The 25,346-nt window shown below is 43.4% G+C and overlaps 1 protein-coding gene across 6 annotated transcripts; it reads left to right on the top strand.

Moving 5' to 3' along the window:
* The first annotated feature begins 1,037 nt into the window (after positions 1–1,037).
* Positions 1,038–24,142, top strand: LOC142941825 (bromo adjacent homology domain-containing 1 protein). Of its 6 annotated transcripts, none has more exons than XM_076083930.1 (8): positions 1,038–1,752; positions 10,859–10,911; positions 16,654–18,434; positions 19,182–19,540; positions 19,820–19,979; positions 20,100–20,179; positions 21,752–21,843; positions 22,125–24,142. In XM_076083930.1, the coding sequence occupies exons 3-8, from the start codon at positions 16,688–16,690 to the stop codon at positions 22,312–22,314; spliced, it is 2,628 nt and encodes an 875-aa protein (XP_075940045.1). In that variant the 5' UTR covers positions 1,038–1,752; positions 10,859–10,911; positions 16,654–16,687; the 3' UTR covers positions 22,315–24,142. The 6 variants fall into 6 exon arrangements, with proteins under 6 accessions (XP_075940045.1, XP_075940047.1, XP_075940046.1 ...); XM_076083932.1 differs by having other exon boundaries at positions 16,668–18,434; XM_076083931.1 differs by lacking the exon at positions 10,859–10,911.
* The last annotated feature ends 1,204 nt before the right edge of the window (positions 24,143–25,346 follow it).

Below are 25,346 nucleotides of genomic sequence, written 5' to 3' on the forward strand. Positions count from 1 at the left end.
TTTGTGTGTGTGTTATAACGGCATCCTGACCAACACCACCCATCCTCCGGCTCCCCTCAGGTAATCACTGTGAGCTCTGTTCAGCTCTTTTGCTGTAGTTTGCACTGTTGGCTGCCAGCTGTTAGCTCACCAAATTAAAATGTGTTTGACACTTGAATTATTACAACACTTTCCTGCGGAGTTAATCAAGTGTGAAGGTGTGAATAGATTATAGAGGAGACTAAAAACTAAAATGCACGGTTGATTTTGGACATCCAACAAGGAGTGTGCCATATGTCTTGTGGTTTCAGACTCTACTTTTTCACCACTCAAACGCTTTAATTCCACAGCTACAGGCTAACTATTGAAGTGGGTTGAACTGCAACATCAGCAAGCATCTACACTAAAATGTCCTGGAGCAGGTCGCTGAATTGTCTTTGCTCTATTAGTTTTGTTCACAACTTACAGAATGCTTGGCTTGTATGGACGTTTCATTTCTTACTTTATTGTTGGTTGTTGGTACTTTTTGTATATATATTTATATAATATACTCACATTTTCCATTATTTGTGCACAGTATACACAACAGTTCTGTCTTTTCTTTACTTTTATCTGTCCAGCTTTGCCGTCCTTAAATGTTATTTATATTACTGTGTGTATCAAAATCAAATTCCTTGTGTGTGCACGCATACTTGGCGAATAAAGCTGATTTCTGATTCATAAATCTCTGGTTTATGCTTTGGGGATCATGCATGATTATATGGTAAATATACTAAATCGTGTTCAATTTCATTGGGAAATAAGAATTTGGGTTGGACCCACGCTTGCAACCTTCGGCATGGAGCCCTTGCAAGCAGGTCTTCCTGGTTTGAATATCCCACTCAAGAGGCACACGGGTCCGCGAACAGGTGCTCCCAGTGACGGTCATCACCGTGTCCAATTAACGCCACAGAGACGCCCCCCACCACCCCCCTTAAGAAAGTTGACGGGGTGGGTCCCAAAAGAGGCAACCCCCTTAGCCTGCAGTTACGCGTGGATACCCCTTTAAAAGTCTCACCATGTTGCCATCACATGCTTCAGCACAGAAGTAGGATGAGGATGTTCTTGTTGTTATGTAAAACACATTTATTTTTGTTTCTTAAAACGGGACCGGAGAGTCTGCTGAGGGTTTCTTCACTTTTGCGTGGCAGTAGGGGCCCAACCACCACCCCCCCAGTCTGTCAGCGCCGCAGTCATGTTGTGCTGCTAGTTGTTGTTCAACACGCCGACTGGTGCGCAAACTGAAAGAGCTGCGTGCGGTGTTAATGCCAAGTGGCGGATATAAGCGACGTGTGTGCAGGCTATACGCACTCCAGCAGCAACACGCGAAGGGTTTCTTCTTCTTTCTTTTTTTGAAGCCGTGTTGGCGTCGCAAGAGTGGATGGGATATAAAAAAAATTAAATAAACAACCATCCCGGGCGAACCCAGCTCTTCTCGGAAAGGAGTGCTGCGAGAAGAGAGTAGTTTTGCTCCGTCTCTTCTTCCTCTCTCCTCTCCGTCGATATTTTAGAAGAGGGGTTTTTCCTCTCGAGTGGAGTGGCGACACATCGGCGACATTCGGGTATTTTTTTAATTTTTTTTTATTTCCTCCAGTTTGAGCTGCATCGGTTCAGCAGTCGGACGAGGCTGACTTGCCGTTTGGAAACCATAAGGTGCCCACCGACTGGCTCCTCGCACCGTTTGAAAAATTAGACGAGATAGTGCCCGCCACGCAGAGAGAGAGCTACGTTACGGTAAGTAGCGGCTGCTCCACATTATCTTTCCTCATTGCTTTTTTTTTTGTATTCAGGCAGAGCATAAGGGGTTTGCATGGCCAGCTTTCCTCTTTTTTATTATGTGTGTATGCATTTTAGTAATGTCTGGAGGACGTTGCAGAGGCAGATAATGGCCATGGTGATGAAGGAGATTCCCAGGGAGTGGTACTCAGTCGGACTGACCGTGCAATGTGTGTTATCATAGCCTCACCCCCCTCTCGCTCCCTCTCCCTCTCTCTCTCCCCCGTCACCTCCTCCACCACCAGCAGCAGCAGCAGCAGCCTCCAAAGTGTAATGTCAAAGCGATAATAGTGCTTTGTCCGCGGAATAGACTGAAACAAGGTCAAGGAAAGGGACACAGCAGTCTGTGAGCTCACTAATATCATGATTGGCTGGATGGATGCGCGATGTGTTCACCTGGATATGTGTGTGTGTGTGCGTGTAAGCTGTGTGCGCACGCACGAGGGGTTACAAACTTTACGGCACATAAAGCCTGTGGCATTCCTTGGTGGTAATAATATCTATTTATTTGCTCAATGCGTGCTCGTATTGCGCCCTTTTTAACGGGCTACTAATATATTTTTGAACATAAGAGACACTTTAATATGAGCGAGGAGGAAATAACAGTCAGTGGTGTTGGAGTGTGTGTTGCTCTGCTCAGGTAAACGAAGGGGCGTCGCAAAGGCCGACGCAATTAGCCCACATCACAGTTGGCCAATTAGGTCAAAAGGCAGTGACGGGATGATGGTGTTATGACATCATGGATAAACCTCCCGAGGCGTGGGTAGTCAGTGGATGATCTTCGGCAGGAAAGAAAGAAAAGTGGAAGGAGAAAGGCTCTTTTTTTATTTTTTATTATTGAGTGAAGTCCTTTTTGGTCAGATAAAAATGAAACATGGACCAAACACTTTCATGTGAAATCATTGAGACGCCTGACCGCTAATCTATTAAGATACAGAGCACTGTCTGTGTGTTGACAGTTTCCTGTTTGTGCAGATGTTAAACTGACTGGAATCTGGAATGAAATGCAATCCTGTGCATTTAACTTGTTGTTTTGAACTCTTATTCAATTATACAGTGGCTCCACGTTCCCTTTTTAATACTTGCAATTCATGCACTTTTAATATTGGGGATAGTGCATCACAAACCCATGTTTAAATATTTCATCAGCAGTGGTGAGAAGTGTTCAGATCTTTTCAACTTAAGGTAAAAGTACAAATGCAACACTATAGAAATATTATACACATGTCTTATAGGGCTGCACAATTACTTGTAACCAAATTGCAATAAGGCCGACTGTGGTTTTCAAATGGCAGGAGGAGAAATGTGAAGCAGAGATGTTGTGGCCTGCACATCATATCATACAGACTTTAGTAAACATCTTTCTGTGGTACAGATCTCCCTCAAAAAATCCCTCCATAATCACTTAAATATGTTTTATTAATGCATAAATTACAATTCAAGTGTACACTTTTTTTAATGTAGCAACAAATTGGTATAGAAACTTAAACAGAATCACATTTCCAGTATATAATGTACACGGTATGTTAACATAGAGCTGAATTGAATAGATCGGACCTGGCCTGATACTTGATCTCGGTATCGGCTGGCTGAGGTGGAGCTTTTACTACTTTACTTATAGTCTGGTTGTTTAGTGGTTTTCAACCTGGGGGTCAGGCCCTTCCAAAGGGTCACAAGATAAATCTGAGGGGTCGGGAGCTGATCAGTGAGGCAGGAACAAAGAAAAGCAGAAACGTTCCGCCACACTAATATATATTCAGTGTTTGGACATTGGAATAATCGATGCCTTAATGTGAAATGAAATGGATAATCAGTTGCCTTTTGTAGTAACTCTGGTACAAAGACGCTCCAACAAGACTAAGAAAATGTAACTGGACTGCGACTGATCTGACTGAACTTAATAAATATTTATCGAACTTGTTTTCTCAAGTTCAGTGAAATTTAACTCCCTTTTTATTTTCAAAACTCACGAGACGACTTTGAATTAATCAGTCTAAGTTTAGTTAAATCACGATTCTAATACGGCAGGGGAACAAATACCTCGTAATTGTACTTAAGTAGAGTATTTGAGTAGATGTACTTAGTTACTTTCCACTGCTGTGGATCAGTCACAAAACTAGATCAAATCTTAATGTGAGAGCTCAGTTTAAGTAGAAGTTTGTAACTTATTGATGTTCTTTCTATGTTTTAATAATCACTACTAACCGACTGCCACCTTTAATAATTATCTCTTATTCACACATAAGTGACTTGCCTCTCTTTTTCTGCCAAGTCTCCTTTGAGTCTCTTTTTTTCAGTGCCGCCATGAGACCATCCTGCAGTGTAAATGAAGGAAAAGTGATCTGCCAGGAGACTCTCTGACGCACTAGTTTATTGTAGTTGGACATTAATCTTTTGGAGTTTCTTCAGCAGACTTGTACTTCACCATGCAGCACCTCTTTACCACATGTTCTCTTTGATCCGACACACCCCGCCTCACTAAGACATCATAAATGTCAGAAAAGTTAATATAGAAGTGTTCAAATGACTCTCACCTAGACCCGCCATTAAATAGCCATACAGGACTAATAACTGAGCTGTTACTGTGAAGGAAATCCACTGTGAATTATCAATGGATCTCTGCCAACGTCCAAATCAAATGCTTAAATCATCACTGAGATTCGGGCCTTTAGAGGAACTTTTGGATTAGTGGTATATTTAAATCATCTGTGTTTATGTAAATTGCTTGTATTCTATCACTTTGTATCATCACTCAGTTGTGCAAATCATTTTCAACACTTTGGCCTTAATTTAACAGAAAAACCTAAAAGCTGCACAAATCTGAGGCAGTGGTGGATTTTAACTCCGTACTCAAGTACTGCAAATAAGTACAATTCTGAGGTACTTGTACTTTACTTGTATTTTTATTTTATGCTACTTTATACTTTTACTCTACTTCATTTCAGAGGGAATTGTTGCAGCCTACTTTTTACTCCACTACATGTAACTGACAGCTATAGTTCAGTTAGTTTTCAAAATAAGATGTTGCACGTAAAAAAATGTGATAAGCTTATAAAACTTATAAAGATTTTGAGTGATTCTTCCACCACTGCACTCAGGTGTGATGTACTGCATTGGATTGTTTAGTTGATTTTAAACAAATTTGAGGGCTGAATTAAGCCTTCTATTGAATGATGCTACATGATGAAACCTATAGGACTACTGTACACCACTACTAACTAACTTCCTGTGCTCTTCCCAGCACCGTTCCCTGAACCACTCCTCCCCACTCTGCCCCCTCTGCAGCTGCGCCCAACCACGCCCAGCCACCACACTTCCCTTTTTCTTTTACCTGTAATGCCACAAAATACAACACAACTCCATTTAAAGGTGCGATTTACGGGATTAGGAGCATTTTGATTGCCTCTCAACGGCTCTCAACATGGCAACAGCTGCGCTGGCGGCTCATAAATAACGGCGCTAACAATGCTAACAGTGCACCCATGTGTGTTTGAGCAGCCTCATATAGGTGCACCTTCCGATGAGGCGCAAGATTGGGGTCATGGTTGCTTGGTTTCATTGGATCAAGGCTTGTTTATGTTCCTTCACTGTCATTGTCCTGAAGAAACCCGGTTACCAGACACCTGGTTTCTTTTCACGTCTCTGAAATAAATCCCACCTGCTGGATGGTTTTCTACCACATCCATTTACACACATTTATATAAGGAAATCTAGCCGGAGCTGAAATCCTAACATGCGTGGCACAGTCCTGTCATGGTGATGTATGTTTGATTTTTATAATTAACCCATGGTGGCCCTTTAAGTAGAAGCTCTGCCCAGATTATTAAATTAATTTTCAATGCCCTGCCACGCTCCTCTTGTGCACAGATGCTTTCATGTCGGCTCTCAGCTTGGAGCCGGCGATGAGATGTAGGACACCTGAATGTGTGTGTGTGTGTGTGTGTGTGTGTGTGGCACTTTGGGGCAGCAGATGAACGTGTGGACAGAGGTCGGATCGCCTCTGTGTGTCACTTTCAGCGATCCATCTCTGCTGAATAACAAACTTTCACTACACACTTTCAGCTTTATAATCTCAGTGAGAGGATGTTTATGGAACCATCAATATGAATCTAACATAATAAGAATAATAACCAGTGTCCAACATAATACATAGAAGCAAGTCATCTTTTGCTTTTGACTCTAAGCTGTCATTATTTTTGACGTATCCTACAACGGTTTGTCAGCAACACGTGTCAATTTCCACTTGTTACATGCGTGCAGTCTTTTCAAAATAAACTTCCGTCTTCACAGTTCATGAAAGGTAAATGTTGCAATTACCTTTGATGAACTGACAACAGTGTGAAAGGTTAAAAGTTCTAAGATGAAAACACGGACAACTCCCAGACCCGACAACACTGTTGTAAGGACCTGTCAATCACAACGTAGCCCCGCCCTAAAGCATCCCCTGCTTTATGGTCTGTTTGAGTCTAAATGGACTATAATTTACTAAATGAACATCATGCTGTATTGAAGAAGACTTGAAACTAGAGATTGAGACCATAAACTCATGTTTACGATGTTTACTGAGGTAATAAATCAAGAGAGAAGTAGAGTCATTTTCTCATAGACTTCTATACAATTGACCCTTCGCAAAGCTGGCCAATCATGGGGCCCGGCTGAGCTCTGTAGACGCTCACGCAGTTTTGTGGATCTAGGGCTAGTCATGGTTAAAAGTTGTGTAATAGTGATACTCTGTACTTGTAGAGGTTGTCAGGAGATATATAATCTCATCTTTTTTTCTATATAATTAAATATTTTATGTACTACACTGGCAACTACAGTACAGTAAAGGATTTTTTTTTGTCCACTTGGAGAAAGCTAAACAAGCTGACGACACGACATTTTATCACCTCATAAAGTTTTACCATGTTATCAGATGTGTTTATGTGGATTTAACTGCGGCGGTGATGGAGGCTTTGCAGCTATTTTGCCACAGTTTGACATTCCTGTTAAGTTTTTCACCAAGTAGTAGATGTCGTTGCTTAATGAACAGGCACTCTTTGAAGAGTTTGAATTGATGTAATAACGGTGTCTTCAACTGTATAATTTGGCCCTTTCAGCGCCATTTGTTGCTATTAAAAAGGGTTTTGAGTACCGTAGGTAGCAAAGTGGCTGCTTTCATTAATGTCAGGTATTGATTCCTCATCTGACAAAAAAAAGCCCTTTTTAAAGCTTTCTGGAGCAAGAAAAACAACACGAAGAAATGCGTTTTAAATGTAAATTGCAATTAAAACCGATAAACCTAATATTGTGGAGGGCTTTTAAGTGGTGGTGTGCATGTTTAAAGGGTAAACATCACCCTTCTGTGATGCCAGTTTTATGGCTATAATGACAGACAAGATAAAGAATAGGTAACTGAAGAGTTTCAAATGTTGGTATTTATTTCTTTTAATTCGCATGTAGTCAGTGATTTTATCAGATTATTGCCAAACTGTTGACAGGCGTGAAGTCTGCAGGACGCAGTTCTACTTAAAGCTTTTTAGTAAAGGTGCAGTGTTGCGACAAGAAGCGTGTCTTTGACGGAGAAGAAGGAGGCGGTGCTGTACGGACATTATGGCAAAGCATTGAGTCACAAGTAACACCCAGAACCTGTCCGCCCTAAAGAGAAACATCTATTGGCGCAAGTGCAGGGAAACCACACAGCTACACCGCCACTGCCTCCTCTTGCTCAAACGAAGACATTCTTTTAGTTGCTGCACCTTATTAAAATAACTACTGAGCTCCAGATGCTCCACATCCTACCTCAGTCTTTGTGTCTGAGGAAGGCAGTTTGAGCTCCAAGGTGACTGCTGCACAGAGATACACTCTTCATTGTTCTACTGTCAACAGGCAGTATGTAATGTAATGGATTACATTTTCACAAACCTGAATAAATAAAGTAGCTCAGTATGGTGCGGTGGAATGTTACGGAGTACTCTGCTGATGTATACATTTCAGGTATTTACTCTTTATTTGAGTATCTCCATTTCCTGCTATATTTCGATAGACAGTAGAAGCATAAAGTTCTTATATTACTGGTTGTAGTTATTTCTAAGAGTGTTCCAATCAGGTTCTACTTGGAACCCTTTTGCTTCTGAAGAACCTTTTTTTTTTTGAAGAAAAGGGGTTTTCAATGGTTATTTGTAAGACCAAGGGCTCCGTTAAGAACCCTTTTCATCAAAAGAACCCTTTTTTGAAGAGGGAGTTCCACAAGGATTGTTCAAAGCAAGGGTGTTAAAAGGCAACGCCCACAACAGAACCCCCCCCCTCCTCCCAAAAAAAACAGAGTGTGAGCCATGATTGTTGTGGGTTGCGCAGCACCACATCAGATCTGGCCCTTCAAGGTTCTAGATGAAACCCTTGGAATATAAAAGGTTTCTCAGTTGAACCACCTGGCTGGATTCTAGATGAAACGCTTGGAATATATACGGGTTTGAGGTAGAACCCCTTATGGTGGATTCTTGAAAGCACCCTGAGAGGGTGGAAATGTTCTGGATAGTTATGGGTGGAACCATTACATCCTAGAAGGGTTCTGTAGAACTTCTCAGAGAAAGCTTCCTCAGAGGGTTCTTGATATAACCTTTTTTGTGTTTGTGTTTGGTAGAACTCTCCAGGAACCAAATAGGGTTCTCTTATGAGGACAAGCTGAAGAACCCTATATGGTTCTAGCTGGCACCTTTTTTATTTTCTTGTATTCTTAGATTGTACTTTTTAACTCTGTTTATTTGACCGCTATAGTTACGATGTAGATGAGGACACGTACAAATTATATGGAGGACCGCAGCTGTAGTTGAGGACACTGAGGTCACGTCCCTGGTAGTCCCTGTGGGGAGCCAGTTTATATTCTACAGTTACAAATGTACACTATGTTGTAGATTAAACTGAATAGATTCAAATTTGACCAATGTGATGAAAAGGATTCAGATTATTGCCACTATCATTTCAATATGAGGCTTTGAAACATCATTTTGACTTTAAAATTGACAATGAACATGACTGGATAGGAGACTGAATAAGTCAAATCCAGTGTTCTAGACCAGCTTAACCAAGACCAACCAAGAGTGTATCAAGACCAAGACTTTGAGGGGTTGGACCAGATCAAGACCAGGCAGGGCGAGACCGAGTCCCATACTGAAGGACTCATGCAAATCAGAGGCAGTCCTCAAATAAATCTGATAGATCCACGTTCCCATAAAACACCCACAGAAAACCAATGAAGATTCTTCTTTCTCCTCTTTAAATGCCACACATACTATGTGGGTATAAGTGTACCATGAGAAATGTCTTGATGAATAATTAAAGGGCATTGCAGAGGTGAAGTTAATGTGTGGACATTTTCCTTTTTGTTTTCTATGAGCAAACGAATGAATGTAGACGATGCACAGGCACCCGAGTCGTCTTTCTCTGAGACAGAGACAAAAATGTGGTCGACCAAGATCTGGAGTTCTGCGGCGCTGGTCAACTCCATATAATTACAGGATGTTAGAGACTTAAGAGCTGGTGATGGAGGGGAGACGCTACGGCCCTATTATTAAATATAATAAATACGATTGTTATGATGAAACTATGTAACAATAGCTACATAATGTGAAGAATTAGCTCCACTTCCACCAGCTACAACACACTGCTTAATGAAATGCATAATGGATTCTTTATTTTTGATACGAACATTTTGTGGACGATACTTCTGTACCTCTCGAAAAAATAATGCACTTTTGTGTCAAGTATTTTTACGGCGTGGCATTACTACTGTTCTATCTGAAGAGTCTAAATACTTATGGACAGTATGTGTGACGTACCTCTACAATAGTGGAGTTAGCTTGGATTTCATAGGACTAGGAGAACACGAGCCCCCTCTCATGTGGTTGTCTTTGATGTGAATAGTCTTGGGCTCATCTTGGTTCTAGGGGAGCACCGGTATCGAATATTAGTCCGATACAGACTAAAATATCTGGGTTGGTTATTTATTTGAATTTTGAATTCCTTATTAAGTTTTGGCCAATTTGTTGCTGCATTAAAAAGTTTCTTCTTAAATTGTAATTCCTGATCATTCTTTTTTCCAAGTTGCCGGAACACGAATTGTAACAATGTTTTACAATGTTACATTTTAACAAATGTAACAACAATTTGTTACATTTTGTTTGAAAGCGACGTTTAAAGCCTGATGTTTCCTTACACGTGGAAGGAATGATCCCAGTCTCTTCAACATAGTGAGACATACAGACGGTTAATTAAACTCTTGTATCACGTCGGTGCTCCGTATCGATATCGGGACTGAAAAAGTCCGATCGACCCATCGCTACCTGGTTCCAATCGCCGCTAGAGAGTTTAACGAAACCTTTAATTGATTGTGACTTCAACGAAATGCAGATATTTTGTAGAAAGTTATTTTTAAACCCTTTAAAAGCACATTAGATTAATTGATTTCTCAACACCTGCGGGGCCATAAAGAGCTGCTTTAAAGTGAGTTTACATCCCATCAGAACTTTTGCTAAATGGGAAGCATTTAAAAAAGCCATATCTCCCACGCACCACACGGGACAATAGCGTCTGTAATGCATTTCTCCTTCATTCGGATTTCTCCAGACGTGTTTGAACAGTCTGGTGGTTCACTGGTCGTGGTTTGGTCACGACGAAATGACAGGGTGAGGCAGTCTGGAGGGGGGGTGGGGTGGGGTAACATCCATCGGCCGTGATGTAGCGCCGCGTTTTAATGTAGTGGAAGTTAAATACACGTATAGTGACTTATCACCCTCCGTCACAATGCACACGCTGTGTCTGTCGAGGCTGGTCCGACATCGCTTCAGATTAAGTTTTCTGCAAAAAAAAAAAAAAAAAAATCGGGTATAGAAGCTCAACCAGGAAGAGCTCACACACGCGCGCACGCACACACTCACACGGCGCCACCGACCGTCCTCTCTCCACTCCTCCCCAGCTCTCCCAGTTTACGGAGCTCTGCCATCGCACCAGTCCGGCGGCTTCCTCCCCACCCTCTCTCCCCCTCCCACCACCACCACCAACACCTCCTCTCTCGCTTCACCCGCAGATTTGTTCGACGGTTCCCGGCTGTTGGCAGGAGGACGCGTGCGTCGGCGAGCCGTAAGTTACCAGCTCGATTGTTTGTTGCTATTTCAACGCCTGAATGTTTGAAGTTGCTCCGACCGCTCAGCCGTCCAGAGAAGAAGGAGCGCAGAAAACCCTTCTTTTTTTTTTTTTCCCGGCTTCGTGCACCAGAAGCGGTAGCACACGGGGTGGGTGTGGGGGGCTGCTATACGTGCCATACGTGCCATATCCTCCCTAGGACCGGGATCAGAGCAGCCACCGTGTCGGTATTAAGGAATCCGGTTATAAAATGTGATCAAGAGGTGGTGACTGCCCTTTATTTTGCTTGGTGTGTTCGGGTAGCCCCCCCCTTCCTCTATCCAGCCCATATTTAGAGCCTGGCTGTCTACTTCAGATGAGAAAGCTACGTCAAGCCGTACTGTATCCCATCCTACTGTGTTGCTCAGCCGCTGTATACATCTATATATATATATATTTATTTATATGTACGCATGCAGCATAAATGTATGCATTAAGTGTGCATGTATGCAAACCTCCCTCCACATCTTGGATGGTGTTCAAGCTCAAGGCTGTGGTGCAAGTCTGAGAAGAAAAACAACAACAAACCAGACAGTGACCAGAATGTTTGGCATGCCTGGAGTCCTTTTTATCTCTTCTTGATAAAACTCAACATGCCAGAGCTTCGTAGCTGCTCGTCACCAGCTGTGACGTGAAGACATGTAAAATAAAAACAAAAAAAGCCCTCTCAATCCGATCCCAGCAGGTTAGCAGCTGGTTTGTCTTCACCTGTCTCTCACCTGAAAGTTGAAAGGAGACATTTTAAACCCCAGAAGGTCGAGGTGTGTTAATTACAGGTGTGATATTGTCTGATGAGGGGGTTGTGGCTGTAGCATGTGATCTGGTATATTGCATGTGTTAATTGGTTGGATAACGTAGATTAATTGTGATGCTTTGCAGTTAAGCCAATTCTCTACTTCTGATGTCTTTATTATAAATTATGGAATTATGAGCAGATCCAACTACATTTTTCCTTCTTAAATTCGTCTTATTTGAAGAAGTTGAGAGACTTGAAATCTACAAATTAGGGACTGTATGAAAATGATTAGAAAATCCATCTTGTCAGACATCAAGTAACGTGTTTAAGTAGCTACTAGCAGCTGTGGGCGTGGGTGAGGTGTGTGTGTGTGTGTGTGTGTGTGTGTGAGAGAGAGTTCAAAACAAACATAGCGTCTCCTGAAGAGGTTAGCGTAGCATCAGTTTTCATCAGAACTGACACTGAAGGCTTTTCTAGATGAAACATTTCTTTTGGTCTCCTGACTCGCTTTGGCAAGAGTTTGATTGACAGACGGTTCATCCAATCACCTGTGCCCGCCCTTTATCCAAACTGTTTTCAATTACGGCCTCTCAGATGGTTCTGTGTACCAAACCATCTGGCGGGTCGGGTTAGGAGGTATTGGTCAGGAAATCAGGAAATAATTTGAACTTTTTCACATTTCAGGAATATATATAATTCATTCATTCTGCGGCAAAAATGTTGCAGCGCCAACAGAAATGGAGACTTGTCTGTATATGTTTCACTGTATTGCTATGTTGTTATGGTACAAGGTCTCACGGAGAGGGTCCAAAGAAATACGTTTGACTTTCTCACAGTCACTTTGAGAAAAGAGTTTATAGATATAGTGTAGTTTATAAATGAATGTCTTTTTTAACAATTCACATTCATATATATATATATATCTATATATATATCTATATATATCTATATATATATATATCTATATATATCTATATAGATATATATATAGCAAACAGTTTTTAACCTGCTGCACATGTTAATACATAATTAAAGGGACAGTCCACCCCATAATCAAAATGCATATGTTTCCTCTCCCCTGTAATGCTGTTTATCAATGTAGATAGTTTTGGTTTGAGTTGTTTTGGAGATAATGACCGTCGAGATGTCTGCCTTCTCTCGAAACTATTAAGACAAAAAGAATTGGGAAGGGAAATAGGAACTGTTTTTCTTTCGACCATAGTTCCTCCATGAAACTGCTCACAACAACGTCTGTGGATTATCTTGAATAATCGGGTCATGCTTTTTGGAAAGAGATATTTCTGTTGAGTCTTTTCAACTGAGCCGAGTGTCACATAGTCCCATTATATCAGAGGGAAGGCAGACATCTCTATGGACGATCTCTCCCAAAATAGGCAACTCACCAACAAAGTGACTCTTAACTTGTGTGCTATTCACCTCTATGTTTAAACGTATGCTGTGTGTCAGTTTGATCTCTTATCGCCACTGTATTGTTATACATTTGGTGCTGTGACATTAGTTGCTTTTTCTGCTGTGTTGGATTGTATTTATTGTTTTAATGAACTATTATAATTGATGGGTTTATAGCTGATTTGGGAGCCAGTGCGCGCTAATTTGTGTTGGACTGAAGCATTTCTAGTTTGTTTTGATGGTTTGCTTTATAACTGCAGCTTCACAAAGATGAATGGCGTCTGTAGATCAGTCAGTTTATGTGCCTGGATTCTGTGTGATCGTCTGGGCCGCTGCTTTACACACATCTCCTCCAGAGTCTTGGGAGATCTTGGAAGTCTTATCATTAAAAAATAAAATAAAATAAAGAAGCATCCTGGTGTGCTCGGTGTTTGATGCTCTGAAAGGAGCTGATGGTCGGTTTTCTGACCAATTAGAGACGGAGCGCAGGGTCATTGATCTTCCCGTAAATGTGAGATTACTTCCTGAGCATCACATGGCCTCGCTGTGTTTGAAGAGCCAAATTGCCGGCCAGAACGCTGCCACATGAGATAACATCTCGCAGGTTGTTCCCTCCAGTGTTTCCCCACCTACACTTCTCAGACGTGACCCAAAAAACGGCTGGTGGAAAATTATCTTTGTGGTTTAAAAAGAGTCTGGATGAAAAGCCCTGCATCGAGGTTATTGGTTAGATGTGAGAGTTGCTTCAAATCAACATACAGAGACTTCGGTTATTGAGGTAGTTTAAAGCCTTCATCTGTCATATTCTGGACTTCAGAGTATAAGTATGTCACTCTGGTTTTGGAATTTCAGTCTCAGCAGGCGAGGTCACACCGCAAAACGGATTACATGTTGTTTGAGAAGCACAGCCGAGAGTTACCCGTCCTCATAACGGGACAAACGCCTCCCGATGTTGTCTTTCATTAACATGCTCCCGAGTTGTTCCATAGCTTTCTGTTGTTTAAAGGTATTCAAACTTTCTGAGGTGGAGATATGATGAAGAAATTATATTAAATCCTGTTTTTTTTCCTTTGGGAAACGCTGTAGAGTTGTAGTTCAGGAAGTTGTGCTTCATCTTCATGAACCCTGGAGCTACACTCGTATTGGCTCCGGCCCTGGATCAGTCTCGTCATTTCGGTCTTGGACCGCCTTCACGCTGCACAAGCACAGTCAGACGAAATCCAACACGTTTGAGAAATCTTGTCGGGCTGTGACTGTTTGCGAGTCGTCGGCTGGGCCAAAGATCTCCAGCCTTGAATGAGTTCACGCGACGGAGGAATCTGCATGAAGCGTCCGGCCCTCGGAGCCTCACGCAGACGAGCTAGTCTGAACAGAAGCCGGTAATTGTTGAAGCACAGCTTCATGCAGAGTGAAACGGCTTACTGTGATCAGACTCATAGCTATGAAATAATGATGAGACACCTGAGGCAATTTAATTTAATGCACCGGTCAATGTTATGATTTTGCATCCATGTCATGTCTTCTTTCAGACTAGTGGAAAGACAACATCCAAAATACACATTTAGGTGTTTATTCTATTACTTTGTCTGCAGATTTCTACCAAAGAAACAACATTTCAGAAACTTTTCATACAAAAAAGAATCGTCTTAATTTAAGTAATCAACTGGGGAAGTTTCATGGTGACATCTATTAGTTAATTTCTTTACTGTGTTCAGCTGTAGTGTCTTACAAACGTATCTTTAAAGGCCGTTTTATTTCACCTCTGAGCTAGAATCTCTACTTCAGAAGCTCTTGCATGCAGCAAACCTTCCAGTTTCATTCCTCTCTTTATTCTGAAGGTTTCTACACAGAGGGGTTTGTTCACATATCATTCATAACCTGGTTTATGTTATATTTTATTACTAAAAACAAGGGGCGAAAATAGATATTTTTTAAATGGCTGCTGGCAGTATTTTCTGATACAGGGAGTGATACAAAGAGATATCCAAAATATCCTGCCTATTTGGTCACAGTTGGAGAGCAGCCACAGAATTCCCCTGAAACTAACTTTTAAATCCACACACACACACACACACATACACACACACACACACACACACACACAGCAGTTTTTTACACACAATTTAGTTGGGGAAAAAAAACACCTGTTTACACTTGTGCTAACAAGAATGTGTTCAGTGAGAGAAATATTAATTTAGTGTGTAGTTCCTCTTTAAGTGGGGATTACATTAAGCGATTCTAGCTAATTATGGGATGTAATGGGGTAGAACAAGAAGCTATTGTGAGTTGCAAAAGAAACCCTCCGTTCAGTTTACAAAAGGAAAGTTGAACGGCGGAAAATGTATAATTATATTTGCTGTGGGGAGTTCTTCTTTGTGGTGCAGATTCTACTGTGTGTGCTGTTTTTAAATGCGGATCTTTAACCATCTTATTAGGCAGACAATAAATCTTTATGACCCACGCCCCGGTATAAAATGAGATTACCATTCCCTAAAGACACGAGTAAAGTCGTGATCTGTATACGGGCATTATTTAAAGAACAGGTAAACATAAACACGAGGCATTCAATGGCTGTTTATGTTCTAATTTAACAATGAGATACGGGAGCGTTTTTCTTTATGAATACTCCCAAGCTAATTGTTCGTTGCTATTTGAGTTTAATTGCTAAATGATTTCATAACGAGCTCAGGGAGTATTCACGGTATGTTTCGTGAGATGTATGCATAACGTCCCCCTTCTCTACGTGATCTCAACATTCAGATATTGATGTTCAACAGTAATCACACCTTCCCGTTCAGCCGGCTTGTTTATTTCTCTTATTTCCCTCAGTTGAACTTTGTTAGTAAGGCGCTTTTTGACATTTTCTTTTCAGCCTAAACAATTGGCTCTAACAAGCTGCTATTTGTATGCTGTGTGCACACGAGGTGATAAGGCAGTGAATGAATGACAGAGTGCATCAGTTTCCTCCATGCTACATAAAACACACACACACACACCCGTTATGAACAGCTGAGAGCTCGCCAAACGATCGGATCAATTCACGAAACCATTGGGCTGAATGTACTCCTCATTAAACTTCTTTATGCGTTTGCTTCAGATGTTGCTGTTGTGTTTGTTTCTAAAACAAAGGCTTACGTAAGATGGTCTATCTTTGTTAAGCTCGCGTCTCGTTGGTTCTCGCTTGCTTTTCATTTTCTTTGTGCCTCAGAACCTTCCAAACCACAGATGCACCTCCAGCTTTGTCTAGTTTATCATCACTTTAAACCTTTTTTTTTTTTTCATTTTCATGATGATAATGTTCCCTGCTTGGTCCATAATGCACCTTTTACCCTGACCATCACTCCTGTTCTGAAACGGCCAGAGCTGTGGTGCCTGCTGGTCTTAAACGTTGTCTGTGTGATTATAAGGAACTAAAGCTGTAAAGATGTTACGAGATGTTTCTGAACCAGCTCTCTATGGACCTAATTAAACGCTTTGTTTGTAAGTAACTGTATTGTGAACATTGTAAGCACACAGTGAAACTGGGACAAACTTAAGTTTTGACTACTTGTCAGTCTCTTATCTCCAGGCCCCGTGGAGAAGCATGTGATGACTCACGCAAGACAGAAGGGTTCCCTCAGGCCGAGCGACGGCACGGCCGAGTGGTGGGACAGCTGCCCTCTTTGGCCACATGGTGGCGCTATGGGCGACGCCTGGCCTGAGCGCTCACTCCGATTCGGGAGGACGAAGAAGATAAGTGAGGTCATCAAGCAAAGGAAAGTCATGGCCAAGACGGTGAACGACAAAAAAGGGAGGACAGGAAAATCGGACCAGAACAGAAAACTCGACCGGAGGCGTGACAAGAAACGGGACAGGAAGTCGTATCCGTTGCGCGGGCGGGCTGCGGGTTCAGATGGGGAGGGGCTCAGCTGTCACGTCCTCCTCACCCGATTGGAGGAGAGCATCCGAGCGCAGGAGGGTTCTGGAGAGAGGGTGCGAAGAGATGCGCGTCACAAACCCAAACCCAAATCCAAAAAGTTGAAAGTCATCGAAAGAAAAGAGGCAAAGTCGTTACCAAAAACCAAATCAAAGTCAAACAGCCCAAGTCCTGGCGAGTGCATTAATGTCCCGCAACCTCGCAAGCGCAGGCTGGCCTCTCTCAATGCTGAGGCAGTGAACAGTCTACTGCTTGAAAGAGCTAATGAGTCTCAGACGGCAGCTAAGCAGGCCAGGAGACAGGAGGAGCCCACCAACGGAGGGATGTCCCTGGATGCAAATCCAGCCAGGAGTGGTGTCCCCCGAGGTCTGAAGGTCACACGAGGAAACGTCAGTAAAGTAAAGTCTCACAAACTCAAACGGTGCCAAAGCTCCAAGCAGGTCAAGAAGGCCAAAGCCAACCGAGCAGAGATGAGTCAGGAGAGTCTGGACGCCCCCGCGCCCAGACGGTTGGCTGGACTCAACGCTGCAGCCCTGCTGAAGTTAACCAGCTCCTCTGCTACCAGTAAACAGAGAGTAAAGAATGTGCCCACAGCTACTATCACATCAGACTGCAAGGCTCCCGCCGCGGCCTCGACCCCAAAACGGCACTCCAGGGTCAAACACAAGGGGCGCTCACAAAAGCAGAGCGGGAGAAAGGAGGCTCCCCTGCACAGCGGCTGCACGGCGTGCAAGAAGAAGGCCGACTTTGAGCCCAAAGTGGAGTGGGACACCGGCAGCTGCACCCGTCGACTGACCAAACCGGGCTACCAGTCTCGCAGCATGCTAGCGTACCCGCTGAAGCAAGTGAAGGAAGAGCAGCTGGAGACCGAACTGAGCCCGTACTACTGCTGCCCCCCAGAGGGCTCGGTGGAATACTGCCACCGCTTGGCCTTCTTCCTGGGCCAGCAGCCCTACGGGGGATCGGACGACCCGCCGCTCAACTCGGCCATGGCCCCCGTGAAGCGCGAGTGCCTCGTAACCTCACCGCCCCTGACGCATTCCCACCCGCACACAGCCCTCACCCTCAGCCCCCACCCCTGCCTCTGCACCGCCGACCACTGCTTCTCCAGCTACTACGTCCACATCGCCCACCCGACACACACTGGAACGACGTCGGCGAACCTGGCCTCGCAACCTCTGAACTTTGCCCCGTCCGGGTTATGCCCCAATCGGATGACCGGCTCCAAGCTGCTGGGGCCGCGGGTGTCCCACGGCTCGAGGCTGCCCCACCCCGCTTACTGCAACTCGGTGGCCTCGCCCTGTTACGGGGACGCCTGCGGGATGGGCGGCTACACCTACAGAGCCATGCCTCCCGTCACCAGCAGGGGCTGTTCCTTCAGTACAGGATGCACTGGATGCACACACGGCATCAAAACAGGTGAGTGGAAAATGGAGATCGATGTAGCATTTCAGTTACTGGAGGAAATAAGTAAATGAAGCACGTTAAACAAGTAACACTGTGACTGCCTAAACCACATTTAGCATCGCTGATGGCAAATTCACTATTATTATGTCACTTCTATGACTCATCCTCTTAAACCCTCTTTGTGTAGCTCTTATTACTAAAAGAAATGCATATCTCAGAGATGTGACTTAAAGAACTGAAGAGTCTTTTGTTGTTTGCCTCAGGCTAGTTGTGTTGCCCAACAAGTGTGAAGATTTCTGTTTTCTTTTGTTGGTATGAGCTTTGAAAGTGCCCAAAGCTTGAGGCTGTGACTTAGATATTCCTTGATAAGGAGCTCTTGGCTCATATGTAATGTTTTGCATAACAATTGTGTGTGTATAAAGCTGGACTGATGAATAAGATAAAAGAAGCATGCTGTTCTTAAGCTGATTTACACAGGGACCATGCAATTTGCTAATTTTATGTAACGTTTGCGTAACAACAGCAACTGTGACCTAAAGTTTGATAATATTAAATATCTCGGGAGCGCCTTGAGAGAATTTCTTCATATTTCATCGACTTAAACTCAAGGATGAAGTTTGGTGGTCAAAGTTCACTGTGACCTCACATGCTCAGAGAGAGATTGTGTTATTTAGTCTTTCAAAAGTGACATCGTCTCGCTTTACGTGCACATTTCACCTCTTTTGTTTTCTTGCTTTTCTTCTCCTTTTACTTTTCCAGAGGGTTACTCCTCCCCTCAGGGTGACCACAGCCCCTCCATGCTGGTCCTCCCCTCCCTGCCCATGTCCAGCTGTCCTCTCTCCAGCGTGCCCTCCTCCACCCAGACTCAACCCCACCCGCTGACCCCGCTGTCGGGGCGAGACCAGCCCCAGGCCCGGCTAAAGCTGGCCACCGAGTGCCCTCGGAGCAACGAGCCCGCCACCGGCTCACTGTCCACGGGCCGCACGCGGCTGCCCCAGAAACAGCCGTCGCCCATGCCAAGCCTCAGCAGCGCCAAACAAAGGAGAGTCAGCCGCAGACGGGCCACCAACGGTTGGAGGCCTGTTGGAATGCCAACGGAGAGGGATGTCTTTATTGCGGTAGGTTGTTTGTGAGCACGTCTCTGAGTAGAGAGGATGAGCGAGAGATTAGAGAACTTCTCTCTCTCTCTCTAGTGAGGCTTTTCTTTTCTCCTGTATCCCACTACCTGATGATACCAAAACCGTAGCTGCTACCAGCTGCAGCTCGAGGGTGAGGGGGGAGATAATTGTGTTTTGGCCACACAGCTTCGCGTGACAGATCCCTTTTTGTCTCTTGTAATGAGAATTATATCTGTCCCTGTCGTTGTGTGTGCGTGCATGCGTTGGTGTCTGTCGCAGGGAGAGGATGAGACGGCCCCGCGGCAGTGTTATGAAGGAGTGGAGAGGGACGGGGAAGTGATACACATCAGAGACACTGTGCTGCTTCGATCGGGACCCAGGAAGAAATCCCTCCCATACGTTGCCAAGATATCAGCGCTGTGGGAGGACCCCAAAACAGGTAAAGGAGACGAGGAGGGGCGAGATCACGGAGAGATACGGTGGACGGACGGACGAAGAAATGGCCAAGATTATTTACCTCTACTTATGTGTGTGTGTGTGTGTCAACCTTCCTCCTCAGGAGAGCTGATGATGAGTCTTTTCTGGTACTACCGACCTGAGCACACACAGGGAGGCCGAGATCCCAGCGCACACTGTGAGGTGAGGCTCGATTTAATGTTGCCCAGTCGTCAAGTGTTAAAAGCAAATAACTGAAGTAAATGAACACGTGACGTGGAGATGTGTGCAATTAATGGAAAATATGAATGATTAACACAAATCATATGAGTACATATACAGAGGAAATATATAATATAACCATGAAAGTGTGAAGTTATCCAATAAAATGTTATTTCATGCTGCTTTTTTTTTTTTTTTTTTTTTTTTACAACAGCAGATTTTTATTGAAGGTTATTTTGTATTTCACTCCAGACTGTTGCTGCAGTGTGCACGAGGAAATAAGACACCATGTGAAATATAACAAAACTGCTGGAATTAAATAGAAATGACCTGCAATAAACTCTTCTATTGTGGAAAAACCAGAACATTTTTAATAAAGAGATTCCTTATTTTGGGACAGCAGTTAACATTACAAAGAAACATCAGGACACAATCAATTTTATTTAAAAATGGAGTAGTTGTTAAAGTGAGCGTGCAATGAATATAAATCAGGGGAGACTTGGGGGGGGGGGAATCTATTTGCTTAATTAAAACTACTTTACAGGGTCATTCATTCGATTCCTCCACAGAATCTGTCCATAAGGGCTTTCCATGTTTGACCCACTTGGTCCAGAATTTAATGAGCACATTTTTCTGAAGATGAAGAAAAGACAGAAAATGTCATCAACTATATTTATCTACTCCTGTACTGCCGGGTGTCTTAAGTAGTTTTTACAAGCAAATATTAAAATGTCAAACATTCATCCATCAGGACACCTCGTCTGAAAATCAACATTTCCCAAAAAAACAACAACTGGGAGCTGAGCTTCAACAATTTACTTGATTATTTCAAATTGTCATGTTTTTGTACATATTTTGACTGTATATATATTCATATGATTTCTCATTTCATGTCACAAAAGAAGGGCCGACTAAGGACATTTATTGTTGGCGCTGCTTGTATAATGTTCTACAAACAATTTGAAGTTACACAAAGTGAACTTCCTATAACGATTGTGAAAGACGGACAGAAAAGAGATTAAATTCTTCATCACTTGTTAATAGTATCTTCTCTTTGTGCAGGTTTAACAGACATATCTAATGTGGGAGGAAAGATTATTTCCTTTCACATATTTATTGTTTTTTCGCTATAATAGACATTTTGCAATTATCAATTCATTCATTACAGGCGATGATGCATAAGAAAATAATGAACAAGCTGTCTCTGCTGCTGGAGACGTTATTATCTTTCCCTCAGCAGCCCTGAAACTGTGGAATGCACTTCAGTGTAACCACAATGATGATATCTCCTGCCACCTCAATCTAGCACAGAGAGTAAGAGAGGAGAAGCAATTTCACTGTTGGAAAGTGAAACACCACAGCCCGTGTTGAGGAGAGCAGGGTTTTTGTAATGTAAGGTGGAAACATGCAGAGGCACCGTCCTATCGCACGGGAACAATCAGGGTCTCCGCTGTGCGCACGGTTCAAACGTGCTGTCGTTTCTTCCGCCCCTCAGCCAGCAGCATGGGAGGCACTTGTGTTGATGTGACATTGTACACCCACTGTTGGTTTCAGAATGAGATTTTCGCCTCTCGGCATCAGGATGAAAATAGTGTGGCCTGCATAGAAGACAGATGCTACGTTCTCCCACTAGCCCAGTACTGTAGGTAAGTACAGAAACAGCAACACACCCCAGCAATAGACGTATTTTTTAAACGGGTTTGAAATCGTCGCCTCAGCTTCTGCGACAGTTGGAAGGCTGTTATTCTGACTTTCTTACCGCACATCTGTGACACTGTAACTGTTAATGAATCGAGGGAAACACCAGGCCGTGAACATTTGCTTAGACATCAATTGGAAAATATCTGTTTCAGTTGCTTGTTATTTTTCAAATAAAGCCACAGAAACATGAAGACATATTTGATTATTATTCTTTTTTTTTTTTTAGATTTTGTGCCTTGGTGAAGCGGCGCTCCGAAGGCGCCCCACCCGGCAGCACCAGCGTGGTGCCCTGCTGTCCCGACTTCGCCCCCCCTTCCCACCGCTGTGTGCCCACAGACGTCGACCCCGAGCTGGTGTATCTCTGCCGGCACGTCTACGACTTCCGCTTTGGACGCATCCTGAAGAACCTGCAGTAGAGGAGCAGACGCGGTCTGAATTAATCATAACGTAGCTCCCCCTCCTGCACAGAGGGCGGTGGCGAGGCGGGCTGCTGCAGGACTAGACACCCCTGTCTTTTATGCTGGGGATGGTAATGAGTTATCAGAGTGAAGGGGGGGGGGGGGGGGGGGTTTTGGAGATGAAGCAAAAAGAGTTTGACACATTATGAAGCACAGATCCCTTTAGTTGACTACAAAGGGGTTACAATGTGATAGATGAATCATCCTCAATAAGAGCACCAATATTTCCTGGTTTGGATGAGCGATGGAGGGAGAATTCATTCATCAGCTGGGATTTTTTTTCAGCACTATGAGCTCACATGGAGGCTTGTGTGCGTCGCCCTCCCCCACCCCCCCTTTGCCTTCTCGCCTGCCAGTAATGCTGAACACCAGGCTGGACTGTGCCACTGTCAGGACTGCGTTTCCCCCAAAAGCGTCTTAGCGCAACAATCATGTTTGTTCCATTTGTACGCCAATGGCTCAGGAATGGTCCGGCGCTGAGGAGCTTCTGGGGTGGGGGGGCGCGCGCCTGCGCTGTCAGCTCGAAGTTAAAGTGTGTGTGTGTGTGTGTGTGTGTGTGTGTGTGTGTGTGTGTGTGTGTGTGTGTGTGTGTGTGTGTGTGTGTGTGTGTGTGTGTGTGTGTGTGTGTGTGTGTGTGTGTGTGTGTGTGTGTGTGTGTGTGTGTGTGTGTGTGTGTGTGTGTGTGTGTGTGTGTGTGTGTGTGTGTGTGTGTGTGTGTGTGTGTGTGTGTGTGTGTGTGTGTGTGTGTGTAACTGGATAAATGTGGGTATAAGTGATGTTTTTTTTTTTTTTTTTAAGGAGGCTTTCAGGCAATCAAACCAAACAAGCAGCTTTAGAGGAAGCGGCGTTCTCTTTGCCCGTCGTCTCTCCTGTGTGCCACAGCACACTGACACTGACAGAAACATTTTTATCTCGAGTGATGCTCTGCGCAAACTAAAATACCGTACCTGAAGGGGGTTTGTGAGGCAGATTATTCCTGACCCAACTCGGCTCTAGAGCGGGGCTTCTGCTACTTTGGTCAGGACACTAAAAATGGCTCCAAACTGATTTTATTATTGAAAACACATTTTGGAACGAGCATTTATCTCGGCCACAGTCCTCGTGCTAGAGAGGCTCTTCTAACGGCCCCACAGAGAAGGCTGATTGTTTTTTGCTCGTATTTCTTTCACCTGAGCTGCTCCCTGTGACTTGCCTTATGACTTGCAGGTCGAGCTTTCGGCTGCTAGTGTCACAACGTACAACTAGGAGGTGGTAGGACAGGTGTACTGTAATCCCAAGAGAAGGATCAGCTGACAGCTATGACACGATCACTGGACAAATTGTACCGGTTTAGGGCTGCAACTAATGATTGATTTCAACCAACAGTCCCCAAAGATATTCAGGTAATTTACATGTATGACAAGGAAAAGCACCAAATCTTCACATTTGACGAGCTAAGCAATGTTTGACATTTTAAAGGAACGGTGTGTAGCATTCAGGGGGATCTATTATTATCTAATAAATATGTTTCCTTTAGTTCATAATCACCTGAACATACACCAGAACGGACAAACTAGATTCAGTTGGTTGCAATCTGCAACTAGATGCCGCCGAATCCTACACACTGCACCTTTTTCAGAAATTATTAAAATGATTATCAATATATTTGCAGCTCTAAACTGGTTAGAAACACTGTGCACTTCTCACGTCATCGATCTGCTGTGCTCGAGCTGCTCGTATTGCGTTAATGTCTGCTCTACCCGCTCTAACTCTACACCCACACCAATTATTCCCCCCCCCCCCCCCCCCGGAGATAAACCAAAGGATGTCACACAAGCCAGAGTCCCCGTCTACTCCCTCGCACTTCTCCTCCTCCTCAGCACTTCTGCCCTCGTTCCCTTTATTGTATTGCACTAATCCATTCCTTAATTGCGCTTTCTTTTTTTTTGTGTTCCAGCTACTAATATCCTACCAGGGGGAACATACTGTGTATCATTCATGTGTGTGTTGCGTAGAGAAGGAAACAGTGAGGATGTCATGGCTGCTTTATTTTGTCTGTATATTTCTATTCTTTAACCAGTAGAGGAGTCGGCCAGCGTGTTCGTCATGTGACCTGATGCACAACCTGTTGAATCCCATGGAAGATACACAATATATATATATATATATATATATATATATATATATATATATATATATATATATATATATATATATATATATATATATATATATATATTTCGAGAGAATCGAAAGAGGCATCTGGATGGAGGCCTAAGGCGCTGTGCGAACAAACGTAGCACCATGTTAGACGTGGATTTGGATTTTCTTTTTGGGGGGAGAGGGCGGGGTTATGGGTGGGGGGGGTTCGATTCAACCCTTAATTGAGTTGTGGTGGGTTTCAGGCCACACTCATGCATCGCCTTTTAACCTGCAAGTCTTTTACTGTCGCTCTGAAAGAGAGTAGTGTCGGAGTGTGTGTACCTTTTTTTTAAAGACGTAAAGAGTACCCGATTGCTTTCCTACGCTGCAAACGCCCCGTTCTTCAACATTGGACAAGCCGTAACACTCTAAAGCCATCTTTGACTTTTCCTCTATTTGAGCAGCATGACCCCTGACCCCAAAACGAAATCAAATCCTGATGATTGGGTGTTTTTTTTTTTTATTTCTATCAACGCCCAGATTCTTCAAAGAGGTTATATATATATATATATATATATATATATATCCTACTTTACAATTTCTCCTTATTAAGAATATTTTATTATGTCGATTTCCTAAGATGGCATATGCAATATATTTTTAGACTTACTATTTTTGGAAAAACAAACTTATCAAATCAAGAGAAGAATATGCATTCTTTTTTATTTTGTTTCAAATTGGTTTGACGTCATCACAGCGTTAATTGAGATTTGACCAAATGACTGACAGAGGAGAATGAAGGGACTCGATTCCGTCATACGACCGAAGGTTGTAGGAAATAGGCCGCGAGAAACTCCCTTCCATTTCTA

The sequence above is a fragment of the Anarhichas minor genome, unplaced genomic scaffold, assembly GCF_050575085.1.
Source record: "Anarhichas minor isolate MPS153535 unplaced genomic scaffold, ASM5057508v1 ptg000136l, whole genome shotgun sequence".
Lineage (NCBI taxonomy): Eukaryota > Metazoa > Chordata > Actinopteri > Perciformes > Anarhichadidae > Anarhichas > Anarhichas minor.

Excerpts from the sequence above, each read along its gene's own strand:
- LOC142941825 (XM_076083930.1), top strand. The coding sequence starts at position 16,688 with ATGACTCACGCAAGACAGAAGGGTTCCCTCAGGCCGAGCGACGGCACG. Across the intron at positions 18,435-19,181 it reads CACACACGGCATCAAAACAG|AGGGTTACTCCTCCCCTCAG; the intron begins GTGAGTGGAAAA and ends TTACTTTTCCAG. Across the intron at positions 20,180-21,751 it reads ATCCCAGCGCACACTGTGAG|AATGAGATTTTCGCCTCTCG; the intron begins GTGAGGCTCGAT and ends TGTTGGTTTCAG.